We start from the raw sequence: 22,294 nt of genomic DNA, 5'->3' as shown, positions 1-22,294 counted from the left end.
TTTAAACTTTGTAGAAATATATTTCAGCGAAGTGCTTAAAATGATAATAAATTATTAGCTTGAACACTTGAAAAACAATATAAATTTTTTTTGAGTTTTTTCAAGATGTATTATCAACAAAAATTGGTTTTAAAACATATTTCGTTACTTTCGATATGGAGTTTGGTGTTTTTCCATGCCGCTAAAGGAGTATAGATCCCCTAACCCTAAAATAATTTCCAAGTCTCTCAGAGACTACAGACCCATAAATAAGAAATTAAGGCAACACAAATTAGAACAACTTTAAAAACATTTATTAATAAAAAAATCACACCTTTCTTAAATTTTGTACAAATTTTTCTTAATTCCGCCAATCAATCAATTAATTTTTTTAAATCAATCCAATAACCTCCTCCTAAAAATAATTTAATCTTAATTAAATTTAATTTAATAATTTAGATAAATAATTTTGAAACCGTCCACTCTAAATCAAAGAAATTCAAAATTTCAATTTTAACATTTTATTCTTTTCTTTTTTTTTTAATTTTTGGGGGTTTGTGTTGAATTTTTATTAATAAATTTTGGTGGTGGGTCTTTCTTTTTTTTGTTTTGTTTGCAGTCTTGGAATGGGTGTAATATCCTAAAGAAAAGGCTAATTTTTCTATGGGATTGTAAACCCCTTCTAAGGTTGCTAGTATTTTTTAGCTTAAATTAAGGCGCGATGTTGTTTGTGTGGGCGTAGAGATAGAAAAAGCGATATAAATAATTGGAAAAAATATTCATGTAACAATGCGCTTGGGGAATGTGCTTGAGATTCATGCGAAATTTTGTTCATTAATTTGTTCATTAATTCCCACGAAATTATAATTAATTTTCATGGAATTTTCAAATAAATTAAACGAATTATAATTAATCAAATGTACGATTAATTTCGGGTACAGAAATCCCGAAATTTGAAATCGATTTTTGCGGGTTTTTTTGGGTGGTTTTTTTCTTTTAAGCAAAAATGTCGGTATAACCCAACATTTAATTTAGGATTTGATGACGTTTGAGGCTTTAACCTCTTCCGATTGGTCGGCTCCGCTTACTTCCGCTTTCTTTAAACTTTCTTCCGAAGGGGAAGCTACTTCCGGTTGAGCTGGGGAAACTTCGGGTTGCTTTTGTTCTTGAGTAGCGACGGCGGGTTGCGCAACTTCAAGTTGTGGTTCGGCTGCTACTTTCTTAATTTCCGGTTCAGCTTCGACTACTTCCGATTGCTTTTCCGGTTGAGATTCTACTTCCGCTTTTTCTGGTTGAGATACTTCCGGTTGGGATGGTTCTTCGGCGTTTCTACTTTCTGGTTTAAGTTGTTCAGGTTGTTTCTCGGGTTGGGATAGCTCGGGTTCGGGTTGTTTCTCGGGTTGGGATAGTTCGGGTTCGGGTTGTTTCTCGGGTTGAGGTTGTACTTCAGCTGGTTTCTCGGGTTGTGGTTGTACTTCCTCTTGTTTTTCAGGTTGAGATTCAATTTCCGCTTTCCTTTTCTCTGGTTGGGAAGTAGCTTCAGGTTGTTTTTCTAATTCCTCAGGTTGTTTTTCAACGGCTGGTTTGGATTCGTGTTGTTCTTCTTTCTTCTCGTCTAATTTGGGTTGGGAAGGAGCTAATCCAGGTTGTACAACTTCGGACTTAATGGCAACTGGGACACCCAAATCAACTTTGATTTCTTCCTTAGGAACTTCTTGGGATTCAACCGGAAGTGATGGTTGATCCTCTCCTTGTTTCTTGGGTGGTTGTTCAGCTGGGATTTCGGGCTTGGCTTCGGGTTGAGCTGGGGCAACAACTTCGTCGATGGATTTAAGTTGGGGTTTAGGTTGTTCCTGTGGTAGGGATACTTCCTCCTGAGGTTTGGCAACTTCCGGTTGGGCTTCGGCGACAACGGGGGCTTGGGGAAGGACTTCCTCTTGAGGTTTAGCATCGTCCAATAGCTATTAGTTATGAAAAATATTGTTTAAAACAAAACTTAATTAATTAAGTTAAAGATAAGTTTGTTATTAAGTTAATATTGTACCACGATTGTTGGTTGACTGGCTTCTTCGATGACAGCTACGATCTTTTCACCTTGATCTTGACCTTGGGAAGATTCGGGGCTGGATTCTTCAACGACGAGGATGGGTCCGGCTTGTTCTTGGGGAGGTAAGGGTTGTTCAGGGGCGATATCCGGTACGATGTCCTGTTGTCCTTCTTCGGCGGACCTTCCAAGGGGGGATTGGGGTTCCAAAGTGTCCACTGGTTGGGCCACGCTGTCCGATGGGACGTAAACTTCGTTGACATTTTCTTGGGGTTCGGATGGGGCGCTCCATAGTTGGTACTCTTCTTGACTGATCTTATCGTCATCTTGTAATTAAAATAATTAAATAATATTAATTTTAAGTTTGGAGATGCTCAACACACCAGGCTATGGTATTTTTAACATTATAATATCCCTTCTTGGACTGCAACTAATTCACGGATATGATAATAATATTTAACCTTTCTGTAAATTACAACCTTGATTTTTAAAAACCCTAACATTTTAAAATTAATATTTTTAAATAACATGACATCATTCGATGTAAAATGAAAAATATCCATTTAATTTTTTTTTTTACTTCAAGGTTAAGATTCGAAATTACTTTCAGATAATTATTGTTTAGCGCAGGTAATTACCGTCGATCGGATGGTGTAAAAAATAATCTTCAAACATCTTTTGAAATCTATATAATAATTTTAAACCGAAACGCTCGAGTGAATTCGAGAAATTTTTAAATTTGGAAAAAAGTAATTTGAATTTCCGAGAAGTTGAGAATTGAAAATTTTCTCATCGAAGGTCAGTCGATCTGTTTTTTTGCTGTTTTTATATATCTTCAACAAAACCTTTTGTTCATTTTGCAAGCTTGTTTTTTTCTTGAAAAATATTTTATTTGTGTTTTGTAAAAGGATTCAAATTTAATCAAGGCCAAATATTAATTAGTAATATTGTGAAATTATTGCAATACCTTCGTGAATTTAAAGCAGAGTTAATATTATTGCATATCAGTCCGCTTAACCCTTTTCTAGCTTGCGAACTGTTAAATGTCTAAACACTAAAGTATTTGAAAACGAAAATAATCAGATAATCAGTTTCGTATTTAAAAATAAATTCTTAAATTGAAAATTCGTGAAGAAATCATTAAGTCTTTATAATTTAATAATAGTTTTAAGTGTTAACCACTCACGAGATAAGAACTTTGCGCTCAGAGTTCAAGGCGAATGGTTAACGTTGTTTCTTTTGTATAAGTATAGCCTAGGCCTACGTGTTTCGTATTTCTCGTGGTGATTTATTTCTACGAAGTACCAAGCTATATATTTTTCGCATGTTCAAAACTCTAATGTATTCCTTCGAAGCCATTTATTTTACCTGTTGAGTTAGACTCAGTCAGTCAGTCTCGTCTGGGAATTACCCCGGCTACTACTTCAAGGCGCAAAAAAGCCAGGCCTTATCTATCTTTGGGGATAATTCCATAGAGAAATGGGCCTATACTATATATGGTTGTTAGGATCTAAAGCGATTCTAGCGAATAGACGCTCGTTAAGTCCGATGTTACATGTATGGAAAGATTTCCAAGAAGCGCAGTTGTTATCGAAGGCTATCAGGGTGACCCTGGTCAAGGTAAAGGGTGCCTATCGAGGGGGTAGACGCTCTGGATCTCCGTGTACACCTGAGTTCAAAAGAGTTCAGCTTTGACAGTACATTGAGTTCAAGTCATATTGTACACCTGAGTTCTTAAGTGTCTACCCCCTCGGTGCCTTTGAAAAACTGAAAACGCGTCTTCCAAGGCACTCAAAGACTATAATATAATCGGACAGTAATATTGCAAAAATTGTTCTTATTACTTTCAACTAATAATCCATATTTGACTAAAGTCATATGACTCACTCGTTTTGTTTTTAAAATTCCCAACAATTATTTTTTATATAATCGTATTTCAGTAATATTAGATAGTATCATTAGTTTAGAATTTCATAAATTATAAGGAAATTAGAATCCCATCGAAATAAATAATAAAATAATAAATTGGATAAAATCTCTGGTTTAAGGTTTCAGGAAATTATATTTAATTTTATTTCATCTGGGTTTTGGGATCAAATTAAAATCGAGATTTAAATCTAAAAGTATATTTTGATCAAACTTGGCACGTTCGCTCCCAAATTCCAAAATCCTCAATATGATGAGAACTAACCCCAAAAATACAAAAGCCCCAAAGCCATACATCCAATTGTGTCTTAGCCCTCATTTGATTCCTTAAACTATTGTAAGAAAGCTAGAGTTAAAACTAAACCCTCTTCAGACGATACGAGAAAAAAATGATGTTTATAGTTTAAAAAGATAAAAATTGCACGAGATTTTAATTTTGTTTCACGTGACGAGATAATATAAAGCGCGAGACATTTTATCTCGTGAGTTTATACACCACCCTGAAAAGCGCGTGCGGTTTAAGTTAACAAGCCCGGGGGGGGGGGATTTCTCTAACCCCTTTAGTGCAACACTATCCGTCTGAAGAGGGTATGATTTGTTTTGTGGATAGTTGGTATACACTTTATTTCAAAAATAGTTATGTAATTTAATATATTATTTCTTTAAGTTTTAAAATCATTTCTAAATATATATACCTGACCAAATTTAAATTAATTATTATTTTTTTAAAAACTAAATATCCAAATTAGGAATTGGGTGTTTTCAATCTTAGGTAACTAACTTATTCAAGGTAATCCGCATTCCATTCCCTTATAATAAAGAAAACCCTTATTATCTACTAAAAATTTCCATAAATTTATTAAGCCAAGTCCAAACATGGGTCCTCTTAGATAAACGTAACCTTGATGAGAACCCCGGGTCGAAAATATCCCGCGGCTTGTTAAGTTAAAAAAAATTTATAAATATATATTAAAAAATATAATAATAAAAAGGTAATTTGAAAGAACGGGAATAGGCAATTTTCATTATTTAACCCTTTTGAAGTAAAACCAGTTTTCAATCTTTAATTATATAGCCAGATACTTAATTAACTCGGGAAGGTTAATTAGAATTGAATGGAACTTTTCTACCGTTAATTTTAATTGGCATTAGTCAACGGTTAATCTTCGTTCCATCGAGGGGTGAGTCACTCGGAAATTAATTAGAGAAAACAACCGCGTACCATCTGATGCTAAGGGGTTTTTAAAGTAAATAAATTCCCGAATTGTTGCGGTTTTCTTTAGGGTAATTTACCAGGGTAATTTAAATTTAAGATATTCTAAATCTTAAGGGTATTTTACCCAAAACTCTTTAGGGTAATTTACCAGGGTAATTGTAATTGTAGCAATTTAATTTATTTTCTCTGGTAATTTAACAAAGCATTAATTTTTAGGGTAATTTAAGTTAACCATATTTCAAAATTCTCTAACCCTTTAACTATTTTTATGAAATAAAGAATAATTTCGCAGTTGCACCTAATGCATCGATTACAATTTTAAGTGACTTGCCCCAAAACAGTAATGACACTCCGTATAAACTACCCATAGATCGTAATGCAATCAAATACAGGGACGCGTCAGCGGCCTCACCACCCTAATACCTCGAACTCTAAGCTATCTATCAAAATTAATTCAATCTTACCGTTAGAATCGGCATCTCCGAACTTTTTCTTGGCTAGCTCATCCTCGATTTTAGCTTCCCATTCGACAATATCAATGTAGCCATCTCCGTCTTGATCATATTGCGAAAAAGATTCAATGGGTGATTTGACTTCCTCGGAACTCTTTGGGGCTTCAACCTCTTCCTTTAAATAAACTGGTTCGTGAACTTCTTCCGATACTGGGACTTCCGGAAGTTTCTCGGGGACAACAACTTCCGGTTGGGGTTCGGCTGGAAGTTTCTCCAATTCTTTGGGAGGTTCTTGAGGTTGTTCTTGTGGTTCCTTGGGCACTTGGTCGGCGGGGACGGGTTCGTGGACTTCTTGGGGACCCTCTAATGGATAGCCCATGGTCCCCGTTAGGATAAACCCTAAGAAAACTAAGCTTTTAACTGACAGAGACTTCATGATTATATCTTTATGGTTTGCGATAGCTTGCTGGACTGACGATGCTTCCACATTTTCAAGGGCTTTTTACTTATTCGATTTTGCCCCCCTTCAATCCGTCTTGAGTGTCTCCCCCCTCTCACGGATCGTACATTCGTTCCCGCTAGGGACTTGTTGGGGATTGATGGAGAGGAAGGTTGTGATATGTCTATGAAGAACAAAAAAATAAAATAAAAATAAAATGTGTGCACTCGAATTTAATTTTTCTCACGCGATTTTCGACTCAATTTTAATTATTTTCAAAGTAATGTTAATTCCAGTCTTTTTGGAGAATCATAGTGGTTCTGGTGTTGTTTGTCTCTAAGGGTATTCACGTCGTCATGTGACCCATCTCGTGTTTTAATGACTTTAGCCTCTTAATTTTGGTGGTTAAACATTAATTATTTAATCTTTTTGTTTTTTGGTTGCTGGCATCGTTTTAATGTATAATTGGAAATTGGAGTTCCATGAGTTCCTGGAAAAGTCGTGGAATATCTACTACCAAATTTTTGACCCCTAGTTTGACCCCAACTCCAACTTGGGAACATTGTATCTCTACTTTAATAATGTATCCCGTTCAATTAACATTTGGAATTATTTCATATTTTCTAACAAATTTAATGAAACAATGTCTACGAAAATTTAAAATAAAAATAATTTGGCTAACGAGTAGGATATGTGACAGACGAAAATATCATTTCCTAGAATCCTGAAATAAATTAGGTCTGTCTAACAATTAACGCGTTTCAAGGGCGACTTTGCGGACATAGTTAATTCTATAACGCAGCTCGTTAACGAGACAAAATAATTTACAATAAAATAACAACACTTTCAATTAAAAAAACCAACAACCGAATAGACCATGCACTAAAAATAATATATTTTTTCACTTATTTATTATTTTGTGTTTTTGGTGAAAGCCATATTATAGTATTTGAGGGCTTTGGACGCTATATTATAGTATTTTAGTGTCTGAGGAGCCATATTATAGTCTTTGAGTGTCTGGGGAGCCCTATTATAGTCTTTGAGCGCCTTTTGAGCCATATTATAGTCTTTGAGTGTCTTGGGAGCCATATTATAGTCTTTGAGTGTCTGGGGAGCCATATTATAGTCTTTGAGTGTCTTGGGAGCCATATTATAGTCTTTGAGTGTCTGGGGAGCCATATTATAGTCTTTGAGTGTCTTGGGAGCCATATTATAGTATTTGAGTGTCTTTTGAGCCATATTATAGTATTTGAGTGTCCGGGGAGATATATTGTAGTGTTTGAGTGTCTGGGGAGCCATATTATAGTCTTTGAGTGTCTTAGTTAACCGCAACGCTCAATTACGATTAATAATTGAAGATTGCGTTCGAACGTCGACCTTGCTATTTAAACGATTCGCGATTTAAGTGCGCGTTGTAGTTTATTGTGGAATAGTTATTTAAGCGTGTCTGCGTAGTTGAGTACAAATTGAGATTTTCCGTTCCTTACCCCCGAAGATCTCGTATAATTATAATAAATTCATTTCACCTTCGTGCATGGGGTTTAGCGTTCTCAAACAGGAAAAAAAGATACCTATTCCCTTAACCTTTTTTTTATTATGATTCTCGCTTCATTTTGAGTAGAAGCCATTGTTCTAGCAAGCGGTCAAATCCCCGCCGTCGTAGTTATTGCCTGCCTTCTTATGTCTGATTTTTATCTCGACCTGTCTTTGCTTTGGGGGTGACGCAATCACGCCTTCATTCGTTGAACGATTTTAAACTGCTTAAATGACAAAACAAAGACACAAGCGAGTAAACAATATTCTTAAACCCAAGTTAAGATTATTTTCTACATAAGTAAACAAATAAACAACTAAACAAGTTGAAAATGTTCTTAAACGGTCTTAATTGACCAAACCCATGGGATGTACCATAAGTTTGTAAGATATGTTTCATCCATAAGTTTGTAAAATCTGGTAACTTAGAAACTGGAGCTTGTAATTTTGAAGTGAGCGAGGTAGGTCATAGATTCGAGGTAAGGCGATATACGCCTGGTCAGGCGCTGCTGTCAAAGGCCTAATTAGTAATGCAGACTAAATAGGAGCTAGATGGAAGAAGTCCTGCAAAATTAATTAACCACCGCCTTCAATTGACTCGCTTCCGTCGTTCTCCTTCTCGAACTAGTTATCTCGAGCTGTAAGACTCTACGAAACATTACGAAGTGTCATACTTATGGAAGGAACATATCACTTATAAACTTATGATAAACATGTATATTTCCACATAAATAAACAAATAAACAGCTTAAGTAAAGAATATTTATTCTTAAAACGTATTTAAACTGCTTATGACAAAACTGCGCGACTTCATATTTCCACACACAAACAAACAAACAGAAATTATTCCTGAAATTCCTCTACCTAATTTGAATAAGATTCATAAATAAAGCAAAATAATTCTTTCTCCGTAATACAATGGAGTGATTATATTATTTTGTAGCCTGGAGGAGTTTCTATTTAATTTTTTTGTTCTCCGTATTTTCATTCCTTCCAGTTTGGGGTTAGAGTTTTTTGCCTGTGTTATGTATATGAATAATGTTGAATGTAAGTTCGGGGTCGAATAAAAATAAGTTGATATTGGCGCCGTTCGACGCTTATCGTTCAAAATGAAATTTATCGTTGGCGGGAAATTCCAAGGCAGGAGGAAAAAATTGGCGCCGAATAAAATGATTATGTAATCCGGAAGAAGACTCATTGGGCAGCCGAGCCGTAAATACCTGACGCGGAGATATGCGTAACTAGAAGTAAGATATCATCGACTTCTCGTTGTCTAATCAGAGACGGCGTGTGGAAGAAGTTGAAGAATTTGTGTCAATCAGGGCCTGTGAGAGCGGGGGCAATGGTCGGTTTCATCAGTTTCAATGGGGCCCAGGCCGTCCATAGGGGTGGGTATACATTTCATTTGGTATGTTTACCCCGTGGACTCGCACCTTCTAAGGACCTAGGCTACATGTAGGGCCGTCCATAGGGGGGGGTATGGATTTCAGTTGGTCTATTTCCACATGGACCCACACCTTCTAAGACGCCCATGCCGCGTGCAGGGTCGTCGAAAGGGGTGGACATCGGTCATTTACCTTAGGGTCCGTACCTTTTAAGGGACGCAAACCGTGGACCGGGCCTTCCTCATAAAGACGGTCCTATAATGTTACTTCAGTTGGTGGTCTTCGGTTAGGGGTCGCTTTGGGCTTCATCAATCAGGGGTTTAGCTTTAGCTAGATCCGAGATTTTAATCCGGTTTTTTTAAGTTGATGGATAATACATAGATACACCTTAGTTGTTTGGGATAATTCTACCCGAGGCAACGAAGGAATGAATCTCTTCTCCATTCGACGTCGTCGTTTTGTTATCTGTACGGCAGCTCACCAACCAGACTGGTCCTTACATATAATACATATCCCGAGTTGCCATTGACCCCTCTTCATTCTCCAACAGTCGGTGGTGGTAATTACCCGGTGGTAGAATCATCACCGCCCTACAAAACTGGGCCTCAATCTTCACGACGCCAAAATACCAAAAAACCATCCCGAGATATTTAACTATTATTTTGTTTAAAAAAAAATTATTATGGACGTCGTTTTAATTGAAACCTTCTCGTAACAATTATTTCGTTACGTTTCCTGGTTCCTTAAATTCCACTCCAGGCCATTTACATTCGTACTCCCCCCCCCTCTACTCTACTACCGCCGCCCTTCGCAAGTTGACATTAATTGATACGAGCCTCGGTTTAGGTATTTAGGTACCGAAAGGGTTTATAGGCCTTGCTACAATAGATCGATTTTTCAAGTTGATACATTTTTGCAACACTATTTTTAATTTGAATAACTAATTTTTTATATTAGCGTGTAATAAGTTTAAGATGCGCGTCTAGTCTACGTCTGGGCTATCACCGTATGCGGATACACCTGTTGAGATTTATAAATTTATCGGAAATTTATTCAAAATTATTGATTTTTAATTTTTGTATGTGTATAGGTCTACATCCGGAAATTATTGGAATTTGAATTTTTTTTTTCAAAAAAAATTTTACCTTCTCGTAGTTCAGGGTCAAAGGTTAATTTAACTCATACACAATGGGGATTGGGATGGTAAAATTTTTGCTACTTATTTAAAAGTTAATTTAATTGATTGATTGCGTAATTAAAATTGGTCAGCGAAAATTAATTAATTACTTTAGACTATAATTAGGTAAAAACCTAAAAAATTCAATTTTAAATTTTAATTTTGAAACAAATCTGTAGCAGTGGTAATTGAAATTAGAGAATCGTACTAAAATTAAGGAGAAATATTGTTTAATTTTGAAGTACTTAAAAGATTGTATATTGGCATTGAATTTTTTCTAAAATAACAAGCGAGAAACGTGTGATAAGACATTAAAATGATATCAGAGGATATCCTGGAAGTCAATGTTTCCTTTTCTTTGGTATCAAATATTTTCAATTCTTAGATAAATTCAATAAAAAATAAAAATCACAATTACATTCTTAAGACGTTTCGTCCCATGTTAACGACTTTTAAAAATGTTCCTCGCGGTTAGATGTCAAGTATTTTTGAATTTTTTTATCATAGCGTTTAATGGGGACATATTGACCAATGGTCAGTTAGTCACGGCACCCTCCTTCTTCTTCCTGTGTCAATATCATCAGGATGGTTCGCCAGATACTCTACCCAGGACGGGGTCAACAGTGGCCATATCCATCGATGGTCATCCTGAATTTTACGTGCCCGGACAGACTTACACTGGTACGAATTTGTCAAGTACTATCATAAGTTTATAAGATATGTTCCTTCCATAAGTATGACTCTAACCTATACAGTGTTTGTAATGCTAGAGACTTACAGCTCGAGCTAGTTCAACTTATGGTAATATTAAACACAAATAGACGTAATAGAATGTGATTTCAGTTCACGTCGAGTCCAGTTCGGACTTTGACGGGTTCATGATGGTGGGACTGTTCACTGAGGCATCAAGCGGATCTTTAAATAGCGTCATGTCCTTACCTTTGGCGTCATCGTCCTTGGGTCGCGATGGTACAGTTTGTTCCATCGTCCAGCCACCCTTGACCAGGGGTAAACCCTCAAGAAGTTTAAAGTTTTTATGGATGGCCCCACCCCTGGGAACTGGATGCGTCAATTTCTTGTAGGTCACTCAGTAGTGGTCAGTTAGTACTTTTATTATTATTTAAATCTAACTACTCTTAGAGCCACGGCGACTTTGGGTCAAAATGTGTTGTTTAAAGATACCTTAGCGTTGCAATTATGTCCGGAGGGTTACGGTATGTTTACATCTAACTGTCGCCGATAAGGTCATGACCCCTAAACCTTAAATGTCGTCGTTTTAATCTTAGAGGAACATTCGGAATCAATTACTTTCTCGAATCTTTACGATTATCCCGGACTGGTGGTCAGGGAAGATTTTGAGGGGTCAACTGTACCAAATACCATGATCTGGGCGACAGTTCAACAAGGAACCATTAGCGAACAATGCGGTCACGTGGCTAGTGGTCAAGCCATTGTATTTTGTAATGAAAACGCCACTCTGGTATAGTGAAATGTTATTTTTTTAAATAAAGAATTGAATATATATTTTAAACTTAAATAAATTAAATTAAATAATTTAGATAAGTGTTCCATGGAATACAACTACGGCAACTACCTTGGAATACGTCATAGGTCGAGGGGGCAATTGTACAAATGGTGACGTCACTGTGGAATTGGAAATTGGTTCATTTTATGCTAGAGATTGCGTCAATTTTAAATTGTTAACTTCGAATAGGTATTTAAATTAGTTAAGTCTCTTTTAATTTTAATTGAAAGTTAAATCAATTCGGTATTGAAACCTACAAATTCAGGGTTGAATCTAAGCAAGAGGGAGTGGTCATCGTGGCCGAATTGCCCTCGGACGCCCGAGATAATGACGTCTGTTTTAAATGGTCAACTTTGACCTCAACCAGTACTTGTTGGGGCTTGGACAATATTTTCGTTGCCAATTCAGAATCAATGCCAAATAGTTTGACCGAAGATTTTGACCCCGTTGACCCTTCGAACTTTATATTCTTTTCGGCTGGTCGCGTTAAAAGAAAATGCGGGTCGAATGGAAACGCCCTCGTTTTTAGCTCAGGTCATCAAAAGGTCATGAAAGGTCACCAGTTTCTAATCACCAGGGATTTGGATATTCCCTTGGATTACCTGGATGATGACGTCATTTTTAAGGAAACGTTTGATCAACCAATCAGCAAAGAGTTGAGTAATTTTTTTTAATGAAGTTTGTTTTTAATTAAATTTAATTTTAATTTCAGTTGGATCGTGATTGGCGGAAGTTGGTACAATAATTGTTCTTCAACCGGAAGTGGCGGCTCTTTAGTAATGAATGACGTCACTTCTCGTCGAATATGCACACCCTATATAGACGCCAGAAACGCTTCAAATTTGAGATTCAAAATTGGTAAGTTTGAATTTTTTTAATTTGAACTTAAAATCAATTGGCGCCATCTATTACAATTAAAGTAAGTTAAACTAATTAATTAATTTATTACGACTGTAATTAATTATTTTAATGAATTAAGATATTATTTTCTTACCCCCGCTTTTACTTCTATTATATTTAATTCATTTAAAATTATTTAATTGCATTGGGAAATTTCAACGCTAGATGGCGACACTGAATCAAGTTTTATTTTATTTTATAATTTTTATTTTTTTATCGTTAACGTAAGGTGGCGCTGCTGACATTAATTTAAAGCCTTAGAAACTTTATTTAAATTATATTTTTTAATTTAGGCGCCATTTTTAATTTATTAAAATCCTTGAGGTTTCCCCGCAATCGGGAATTAATGATCGATTAGTGATCGAAATCAAAATTTGTTTTTAATCAATCTTAAAGCTAGTTTAATTTAACTTTAAAAATCTACGCTTAATTAATGGAAAATCGAGTTCATTTCAAGACTGCAATTATTATTAAAAATAATATTTGCAGTATTGTCGCCCGAATATTTAAAAATTTGTAAAAGGGATACTTAAGTGTTCATAGTTGTAGAAATAACTTGAAAAGTCCGGCGGACATATTGGGGGAATGTTACATGGTTGTAATAACGGGTCAGGGAACTCCTGGAATAGTCAGGGAATTTTTTAAAAATTGGACAAATGGGACATTTAATTTTAAAAATTGGGACAAATGGGACATTTAATTTTTAAAAAATGGGACTAATAGGGCATTTAATTTAAAAAATGGGACAAATAGGACATTTAATTTTAAAAAATGGGACAAATTGGACATTTAATTTTAAAAAAATGGGACAAATTGGACATTTAATTTTAAAAAAATTGGGACAAATAGGACATTTAATTTTTAAAAAATGGGACAAATAGGACATTTAATTTTAAAAAATTGGGACAAATAGGACATTTAATTTTTAAAAAATTTAGACAAATAGGACATTTAATTTTTAAAAAATTGGGACAAATAGGACATTTAATTTTTAAAAAATTGGGACAAATAGGACATTTAATTTTTAAAAAATTGGGACAAATAGGACATTTAATTTTCAAAAAATTGGGACAAATAGGACATTTAATTTTTAAAAAATGGGACAAATAGGACATTTAATTTAAAAAATGGGACAAACACCGACGACGATATCAAACAACTAAAGAATTTGACAATTTGAAAAATATAAACTATAAATTTTTACAACAACCCTTTGGCAACCCTTTTGATTGGCGTCTTGTGGGTGGGTGGATTAATTATTATAAAATATATTTTTAATAATAATTTCGTAAAACCATTTCCCGGCTGTATGACGAGGGGTGTTGATTAAGACTGATATAATCTTAATTTCAAGGTAATTGCGGGAACAATACCGTGTCGCCAGCAATAAACGTTAGTTCCTCGACGCCAGACGGAAAAACCACAGAATTTCTTTTATCCACAGAATCTAATCCACCAAACAATTATCCGGTAAGTGCCGATTATATGATTATGCCCGTTTTTAAGATTTTATAAATTTTTAAATTCGTTTGACCTTAAGACATATTTTCAAACTTAAGGCGGGGGTGAAATTTTGAACAAAAACATTAAGAATTCTCGATTAAGAATCGATATAATGATTGTTACCCTTGGCGCAAAAAATCCGGTTTTTTCTTTCTTTCTTATTACTTATTTTAAATAACATTATCTGCAAAATATTAGCGAATATTACCTTCAAAGATTACAATTTTATATAAACATGAATAAGCCTAATTCTCGCATTAATATTGAATATAATTTTAATTATAAATATATTATTTTAAATTATAAAATATAAAATGACCCCGTGGGTATTGATGTGAAATTATTTTAATTTTTATTAATGGTAATTTACCGGTAAATTACGGCTTTTAAATTACCGTAATTTATGGTATTTTATATTTTGACGGGCTTATTACTGTAGTAATTTACGCAATTTAATGGTAAATTACCATTGTAAAATTACGGTAAGTTATAAATCGGTAAATTACCGCGGTAATTTACGTAATTTAATGGTAAATTACCATTGTAAAATTACGGTAAGTTATAAATCGGTAAATTATCGCGGTAATTTACGAAATTTAATCGTAAATTACCATTGTAAAATTATGGTAAGGTATAAACGTTTAATTTAGAGACTCGCATCTCTATTGAATATTCATGGGAGAATTAAGGGTTACATTGTGGGTGGTTACAGGCGTTTTGGTTGTAGGCGGGTTTTCTCTCAGATATTTGTCGCTTTTTGGTAATCAAGGTTTTTTTAAATCGTGTAATTATTACAAGCTAGTTTTTTTTTTATTTTGTCAATTACATGTATATTAGAAAACAGCTTTTTCCCATATCGGGCATAGAATATAAATTATAAAATTTAATATTTTAAAGCATTCCTTATATTTATTATGTGAAGTTAAAAAAAACCTTAAAGGCATTTTTAATAATTATAAAATTTTAAAAATTATAAATTTCGAGGTTTCATATTGTCTCCGAGAATTCGGTTTTATTTTTTAATTTTTATTGCCCTACAATCAAATTGACATTTAACACTTTAGTACAGACATAATTTTAATTCTATTATTTACGAGACCTGATATTTTTTTAATACTTCACTTTAATTTCTTTGACCCTTGTTGACCTCTATTAGTATTAGGTGCAACAGATTCTTAAATTTAAAATAGGTTTAATTAACTTTTATGTGCAACAGATTCTTAAATTTAAAATAGGTTTAATTAACTTTAGGTGCAACAGATTCTTAAATTTAAAATAGGTTTAATTAACTATGATTTTAAATCTTTATTTTAATTTTCTTGACCTCTATTGACCTCTATCAGATCCACCGAGATCTAAAAGTTTAATTGTGAAATTATAATTAATGTAGCTATGATATTTTCAGCTTTATTTTAATTTTCTTGACCTCTGTTGACCTCTTATCAGGTACACGAGTCCTTAAATTTAAAATAGGTTTAATATAGCAATGATTTTTGACCTTAATTTAATTTTATTGACGTCTATCAGGTCCACTGGGACCTAAAATTTTAAATTACAATATTATATTTAGTGTTTTGACCTTTATTTAATTTTCTTGACCTCTGTTGACCTCTTATCAGGTCCTCCGGGTCCTAAAATGAAAATAAACCTACCATACCCATATCGTTTGACCTTTACAACCCTTTATATCATTTTCACCTTGACCAGAAATGGATATCCGTAATAATTCCATCAAAATCTCGTCAAGAATCGGTTCGATTCTGTTTGGAAGAAAATTCCCCTACCAATGGGGGGAGTATTTGGACGTTAGATGACCTAGTGATCTTGCCCAGGACACCTTCGTCGGTGTCGCTCGTTTTCCAGATGAAGGTCAACACCCGTTGTGGCGGCGGCGGACCCGGAGGACAAAATCGGTGAGTTTAATTAGAAATAAATTTAACTTAATTACTTTGGGTACACCCCGAGTTAATTTCTTTTAATGTCGGCATAAATTCGGTTCAAATAAAGAAAACTTGTTAAATTTGTTAAAAAAAAATTAACCGGGTCGGACACTTTCCTGTTTTTGAAACCAAATTTCAAATTTTTAATATAGCGAAAAGAGATAAAAATTATAGTCTTTGAGTAGCTTGGTTTAGTTTAAAAATTATAGTCTTTGAGTAGCTTGGTTTCGATTAAAAATTATAGTCTTTGGGTAGCTTGGTTTAATTAAAAAATTATAGTCTTTGAGTAGCTTGATTTAATTCAAAAATTAAGGGTTTTTAAAGTGGAATATTTTGTGGACTAAGCAAGTCACTCATACTCTAGAAAAATTAAGATTAATTGCATGAAATTAGGCCTAAAATTTGAATTTTGCATATAAGTGTGGGCTTTTGTAAGGCAAGATTGTGGACGAAGTTACCGACCCCTCTATAATTAAAAATCACCAAAGAATTATATGCAAATCAATCAAATATGGGGCACTCTATTATTTCTTCAAACAAATATGTTAAATTCAAATTAATACCAGTTTAAATTATATTATTGAACGCCCTTAAAGGTCAGTTCGCTCGTTATCGATTAATATCGAGGGGTTCCTCACTAATTAGACCGTAAAAAGGGCTGAAAATAATGTATATTTAATAATAATATAATTTAAACTTAGTAAAGATCCCCTCGACTCCCAATTTTTTAATTACAGTGAAATTAAAATATTAACTGAATTCAGCGTTAATTACGGAAGCCGTTGGCGGTTATTGCATTCTTTGTGTTTGCCCCCGACCTGTAGAGGTCAAATTTCGGCCACCACTAGTGTTTTGGAAACCAGTCAGGGGTTCGTTTTTGATCCTTTTAATTAGCTTGATTAAGTTTTAATATTATAATTATTATATTAAGTAATTATTTTAATATAATTTAATTGTACAATTAATTAAGGTGGAGTAGGATTACTTATAATATTCCCTACGTAGCCCGAGGGTCAGGGGTCAGATTTAGGGTTAGGTCAACAACGCCCGGGACTCATTGGGCCATAGATGAACGTTAGTAAAAATTAATTATTTTTAATTGTATTTATTTATTTAATTGTTTTAAAATTAGTAATTAATTTTATTGTTTAGTTTTTATTGGTAATTGTCCTCAGGGTTGTACAGGACATGGTTCGTGCCTGAAAGATAACAGTTGTCTGTAAGGGATTCATTAAGTTCTTAATCCAATAGTTAATTTAATTACTTAAGGTTAATTAATTAAAAATTAGTTGCGATTCTGGGTATTCCGGTTTATTTTGCGAAATTAAAGATGGTCCGAAGGTGACGTCAATACGCGAGGATTTTAACCGTCATGAGTTGCCAATTACTTCACCAATTAGGGTATAATTAAATTTAATTGAGATAATTAAATAACTTAAGTTTCAACTTAACATCAATTGGTTTGTAGTCTATTGGTTCCAAGATAGGTTTCGAATGTGGTATAGTTTCGCGAGACAAAGCTATGGTCTTCAACGGGAATGGACCTCGACAACTGACCATCTCGGACATGGATACCAATTCGACGCGTTATCTTCAATTTAAATTGAACCGGGGTTCAATATCATCCGCTAGAAAAGGCTCGTGTCCGGCAGCCGATGACCCCCAAGAAGCTATTTACGTCCATTTTTCTTGCGATGGTCAGTTGTCTTGGAATCTTTTAAAAACTATTCCTCAAGGTCACGATGATGGGCGCCGAAAAAATAGGTCAGTTAATAGACATTACCGCCGTATCTCTAGTAGTCTTGACCAATCAATATTGGCTTGACCCCTACGTTCAGTTTAATTACGATTGAATTGCCATTGGCTGCCCGGAAACCAACTTGTTCTTTTAAAATTTGGCAACCCGTTCATTCGGGAACCGGGCGTGACGTATGGGCCCTTGATGACTTGATTCTAACCGCGCAATTACCCGATTTAATTACCGACGACTTTAACCTTAACCATCAAGTAATTAACAAAAATCCGTTAATCAATTACAAGAGTGGTCTCATCAGGGTTTATTGTAAATCCGCTAATCAGAGCTTGGCGTAAGTACTTTACCTTACTGGGGTACTTAACGAGTATTTCACAGTACTTGACTTGGCACTTGTTACTTAAATTTTAAAGTCTACACGGGTTATCTTCGTGGGTCGAACTAGGACCCGTCTTAGTCAATCCAAAATCAACTTTGCAATTTGACCTGGTCATTGGGTCAGCTTGCGAACATCGCTCCAAAACAGTTCAATTGGATTTTGAAATCCATGTCGAGTATTCGACGGATTCGGGTTCTAATTGGGCCTTGGTTTATGAACCATGCGTTCTCGGACGACCCGTAAAGGGGTTAAAGGTCAAAAAAGTTGAACATACTCGTAATTTCGCTTGTTTACGGGGTCAATCCGTGTCCGGTACAATTTACTACGCATCGGACTTCACTCAATGGCGTCGAGTGACCATTCCTTTACCAACTGGAGTAATTACCCATGAAAACGTAAAAATACGGTTGAGGCCAAGTTATAACTCCATTTCGGACACTGACCCAGTTTGGGCATTGGATAATATCTACTTGGGACCATCTTGTAAGGATTTTTGTAGCGGACATGGAAGGTGTACGGATAGAGCCAAGTGTCTGTAAGTACTTGTAGTTTAAGTAGTGTTTTGGTAAGTACTTAAAATTGGGTGATGTCTTGGGCGGACAGTTGCGATGATGGATTTTACGGCGAGACATGTTTACCGCGTCATAAAATGGACAAGAAAGTACTTAAGTCCAAAATGGTCAGTAAACGGGCTTTGAAGGATGAAGGGTTCGAGTTAAAGGGTGCGACAGTCGGTGGTAGTGACGTCACGGGGTGCGCTAGTCGTACCATTTCGGATACCCCCATCTATTTCAACCAAGTAAGTGCTTGGCCCTTCGACTTCGTTTTAAAACAACCTTTTAGACTAATAAGGATTTTAGGACGATGTCCGGTCACTGACCACGCCGGAATTGGACACTAGACGAAGCGAATTCGTTCAATTTTTCGCTAGGATTGGCGGAGGACATTGTTTCAACGCAACTGGTCCCGAAGAGGCGGTTTTATTGGAGTATTCCGTGGATGGTGGAACAGTTTATAATCTCCTTAAGGAATTGGATCCCAAAGATTACAATAAAGAAATGAGGTAAGTAATTAACAACTATCAATTCCATGGTTTCAGAATCAGAATAATTACCCCCTGAACCCTCAGCTTGACCTTAGTGACCTTACCATCGGATTCTCGGTCTTCCCATTCCAAATTTCGTTGGTGGCAACCCAATCATTCCGGGATGGACCGAGACCAATGGACGTTGGATGGAATTTACTTGGACACTGGATACGATCATGATGATGACATTCAACCTCCTTTGGCGACTTCCGGCTCAACAATAGGTCAGCTACCATCCTTATTAACCGCGGCAACTCATTTCAAAGAGGACATGTATTGCGGAAGAAATGGATCCCTTGTACTTGGTGGTGATGGTGGCGATTTTGACCACCGTTTTTTTATCACTCGACCACTTAATTGGGCTAAAGGTCACGCTCTTCATTTCAAGGTCAGTGTAGTAATTATTTTAACATTAAGCCTTGGTTTAAATACATCGGGACACTTTGGTCAAGATTTCTGTGGGTTGTACTTCGAACTATGACCCCAAAAACGATGTCCATTTGGAATACTCTAAAGACGATGGTGCGACTTGGAGGAAACTTTTAGTGACCAATGGTCAATCGGAACCACGCGTTTTTCGCAGCGGTATCGAAGGTAATTGGACAAGGGTGTTAATCCCGGCCGGTGGTCAACTGGAGGGAAGGGTCACTTTACGTCTGATTCAATACCTGGACCGCGTGACCTATTCCAAAACCGGAAGTAGACCTTTAACCTTCGCCTTAAGGGACTTGTATTTCGGACCCCGTTGCGATGAAGACTGTTCCGGAAGAGGTGATTGTCTCACTTCCGGTGGTCTCACTTCATGTCAATGTGACCTTAATGACCTTGGGAATCCAAACTGTTCCCCTAATGGTTCAACTTCAAATCAGGATAGATTTAAATCTACTTGGTTGGACACGTTTGATGGCGAAAAATCGCCATTGTCCGATTGGAAATACGTCATAGGTGGTACTCGATCCCAAACCGGATGTGGGGGTGTCTTAGCTTCCGGAAAATCGTTATATTTTAACGGAAATGGACTTAGGGAAGCGGTCACTCGCGAATTTAACACTACAAGTATCGAGTAAGTACTTTACTTCTTACTTGGGGTTTATTGCAGTCTTTGAAGGGGTGTAATTGTTCAGGTACTTGCGTTTCGTGGCGCAAATAAGCGGGGTCACTTGTACACCCGCTAAAAACCGACTGGACAATGTCCTAATTGAATTTTCAACTACTTCCGGGTTATTTTGGTCACCTTTAATGGAATTGGACAATTTTGGTCTACTGGGAGGCCCCTCCCCCATTGAAATTAAACTACCAATTGAAGCCAGGGTCCCGGGAGTGTCTTTTAAGTTTCGACAACGGCCCGCGGACCGTTACTTGGCGGAATGGGCCTTGGATAACGTCATGCTATCTGATTCCAAAAAAATGAAAGGTTCTTTTCAAGATGATTTCGAACAAGGGTTGGTGAACTTTGACCATGGCTTAAATTGGTATCGAGTTCCTGGTGGTAGAGTTGGTTCGGATTGTCCAGGAAGGGACAAGGCCTTGGTCTTCAATTACCGCGACGCTCAAGGTCAATCCAATATGGCTGAAACATGGGATTTTAACTTGACCCCGGCGTCATTTTTACAATTTGACATAAATTTGGGTTGCAATCATCGCGCCATTGACGTCACGAACCCGGACACTTTATCAGTCACCGTCCAATATTCTTCGGACCGTGGTAAGACTTGGAAAAGTGCGGTACCCGATTGCTGGCCACCAGATTGCCCAGTCACCTATGACCCCTACCCGGGAGCTATAATGACCACTGAAAGATATCCTCGTTGGACTAGAGTCAATATATACTTAACCGAAGACATAACGTAAGTAGTAATTTTAGTTTAATTATTAAGCCGTTGTGACAAGGTTTTGGCCTCGTTAAGATCTCTGTCGTCTGTACGGTTTCGATGGTTAAGTAGCGGTACAAGTACTTGGGCTTTAGATAATGTCTATTTGGGGGATGATTGCGTTTGGATGTGTTCTGGACATGGTAGATGTGTTAATTCAACTTGTCTGTGAGTTGAACTTTGACCTATGAGAATAAGCCTTATTCCCGATGCGTGCTCCAAGGCTTAGCGCCCAATCTGCGACAAAATGATGCGTCGTCTACTTAGGTTCAATATTTTCGACTCTGAAGCAGACGATACTTCATTTTGGCCCTGATTTGTTAGATAAAAATGATCTAGCGTTAAGCCTTGCAACATGCATCGGGAATAATTAAGGTGGATTAAAATCTGACCCCAATTCATTTCTTGACCATCAATCCATTCAGTTGCGACCCGGGTTACGGTGGTCAACATTGCGTATCCTCGGAACCCAAACCCAAAGTCCTCCGTGACGCGTTTGACCTTGAAATTGGTCTTAATTCCTCCTCGAGTTTGTGGTCCGAAATTACGGGAGGTGAGACCAACTCAAATTGCGGTGTGTTAGTATCGAATCGGGCCTTGGTCTTAAATCGGGAAGGTCCTCGTATTGTCGCCACTATTGACCTTGATTTGACCTCCGCGTCTTTCGCCCAATTTCACTTCAAGTATTTAAATTGCGACGAAGATAGTTACTTACAAGTACAAGGAGGTAGTCGCGACCCCAGAGTTTATTTTCAGTTTTCGAATAATGGCGGAATTACTTGGCATTTAATTAAGGTAATTGAAGGGTTGATTTCCGAGGAATTGTGGGTAATTTAAGCCTACCTTTACAGGAAATCGTACCTGTGTCCGAAGAGAGTAATTACCATTACTTTGACTTGAAAGATGTTAAGGATTTGAGGACTAATTCAACTAGGTTAAGGTTCATTCAGAATACTGGTTAGTTATTGGTTTCATGTCGGGTTTTGGGGTCAAAGGTGAAAAAATATATATTCGGATTGTAGTTAGGGGCAGTGGGTCATGGGCCATCGATGATTTGGTCATATGGGCTGAAGGTCATACTCAAAGGTCACTCGTGGATCCCTTGAACGGTGAACCTAACGCCAAGGTATGGTTGAGTTGGCCTGGTTCGAAACCGGCGGGGACTTTACATTGTTTCAAGTAAGT

At 36.3% G+C, this 22,294-nt stretch overlaps 2 protein-coding genes across 2 annotated transcripts in view; one reads left to right on the top strand and one right to left on the bottom strand.

Annotated features, from left to right (window-relative positions):
• Nucleotides 1-271: 271 nt before the first annotated feature.
• Nucleotides 272-6,106, bottom strand: LOC149653875 (uncharacterized). Its single transcript, XM_089846819.1, has 3 exons — nt 5,630-6,106; nt 2,024-2,349; nt 272-1,940 (listed from the first exon to the last, which is right to left on the bottom strand). The coding sequence occupies exons 1-3, from the start codon at nt 6,051-6,053 to the stop codon at nt 1,011-1,013; spliced, it is 1,680 nt and encodes a 559-aa protein (XP_089702945.1). The 5' UTR covers nt 6,054-6,106; the 3' UTR covers nt 272-1,010.
• A 2,508-nt stretch (nt 6,107-8,614) lies between these two features.
• LOC149653874 (reelin-like) overlaps nt 8,615-22,294 on the top strand; it is a 34,578-nt gene continuing 20,898 nt past the window's right edge. The window contains exons 1-26 of the mRNA XM_089846657.1: nt 8,615-8,636; nt 10,659-10,832; nt 10,995-11,229; nt 11,292-11,365; nt 11,438-11,631; nt 11,711-11,865; nt 11,942-12,331; nt 12,389-12,534; nt 13,931-14,046; nt 15,787-15,992; nt 16,757-16,888; nt 16,990-17,093; nt 17,172-17,238; nt 17,309-17,420; nt 17,488-17,783; nt 17,858-18,106; nt 18,186-18,686; nt 18,755-18,950; nt 19,012-19,214; nt 19,281-19,626; nt 19,691-20,301; nt 20,363-21,085; nt 21,146-21,277; nt 21,535-21,904; nt 21,961-22,066; nt 22,132-22,288. Of these exons, the coding sequence (XP_089702783.1) occupies nt 8,615-8,636; nt 10,659-10,832; nt 10,995-11,229; nt 11,292-11,365; nt 11,438-11,631; nt 11,711-11,865; nt 11,942-12,331; nt 12,389-12,534; nt 13,931-14,046; nt 15,787-15,992; nt 16,757-16,888; nt 16,990-17,093; nt 17,172-17,238; nt 17,309-17,420; nt 17,488-17,783; nt 17,858-18,106; nt 18,186-18,686; nt 18,755-18,950; nt 19,012-19,214; nt 19,281-19,626; nt 19,691-20,301; nt 20,363-21,085; nt 21,146-21,277; nt 21,535-21,904; nt 21,961-22,066; nt 22,132-22,288 (6,017 nt within the window). The remainder of the gene's footprint in view (nt 8,637-10,658; nt 10,833-10,994; nt 11,230-11,291; nt 11,366-11,437; nt 11,632-11,710; nt 11,866-11,941; nt 12,332-12,388; nt 12,535-13,930; nt 14,047-15,786; nt 15,993-16,756; nt 16,889-16,989; nt 17,094-17,171; nt 17,239-17,308; nt 17,421-17,487; nt 17,784-17,857; nt 18,107-18,185; nt 18,687-18,754; nt 18,951-19,011; nt 19,215-19,280; nt 19,627-19,690; nt 20,302-20,362; nt 21,086-21,145; nt 21,278-21,534; nt 21,905-21,960; nt 22,067-22,131; nt 22,289-22,294) is intronic.

Source organism: Phalangium opilio, unplaced genomic scaffold, assembly GCF_054372755.1.
Source record: "Phalangium opilio isolate 3A_F unplaced genomic scaffold, DU_Popi_V2 ptg000081l_1, whole genome shotgun sequence".
NCBI classification, from domain to species: Eukaryota; Metazoa; Arthropoda; class Arachnida; order Opiliones; family Phalangiidae; genus Phalangium; species Phalangium opilio.
This window is presented reverse-complemented; position numbering and strand designations above follow the sequence as displayed.

Excerpts from the sequence above, each read along its gene's own strand:
- LOC149653875 (XM_089846819.1), bottom strand. The coding sequence starts at position 6,053 with ATGAAGTCTCTGTCAGTTAAAAGCTTAGTTTTCTTAGGGTTTATCCTA. Across the intron at positions 2,350-5,629 it reads CGGAGATGCCGATTCTAACG|ATGACGATAAGATCAGTCAA; the intron begins GTAAGATTGAAT and ends TTTAATTACAAG. Across the intron at positions 1,941-2,023 it reads CCAGTCAACCAACAATCGTG|CTATTGGACGATGCTAAACC; the intron begins GTACAATATTAA and ends CATAACTAATAG.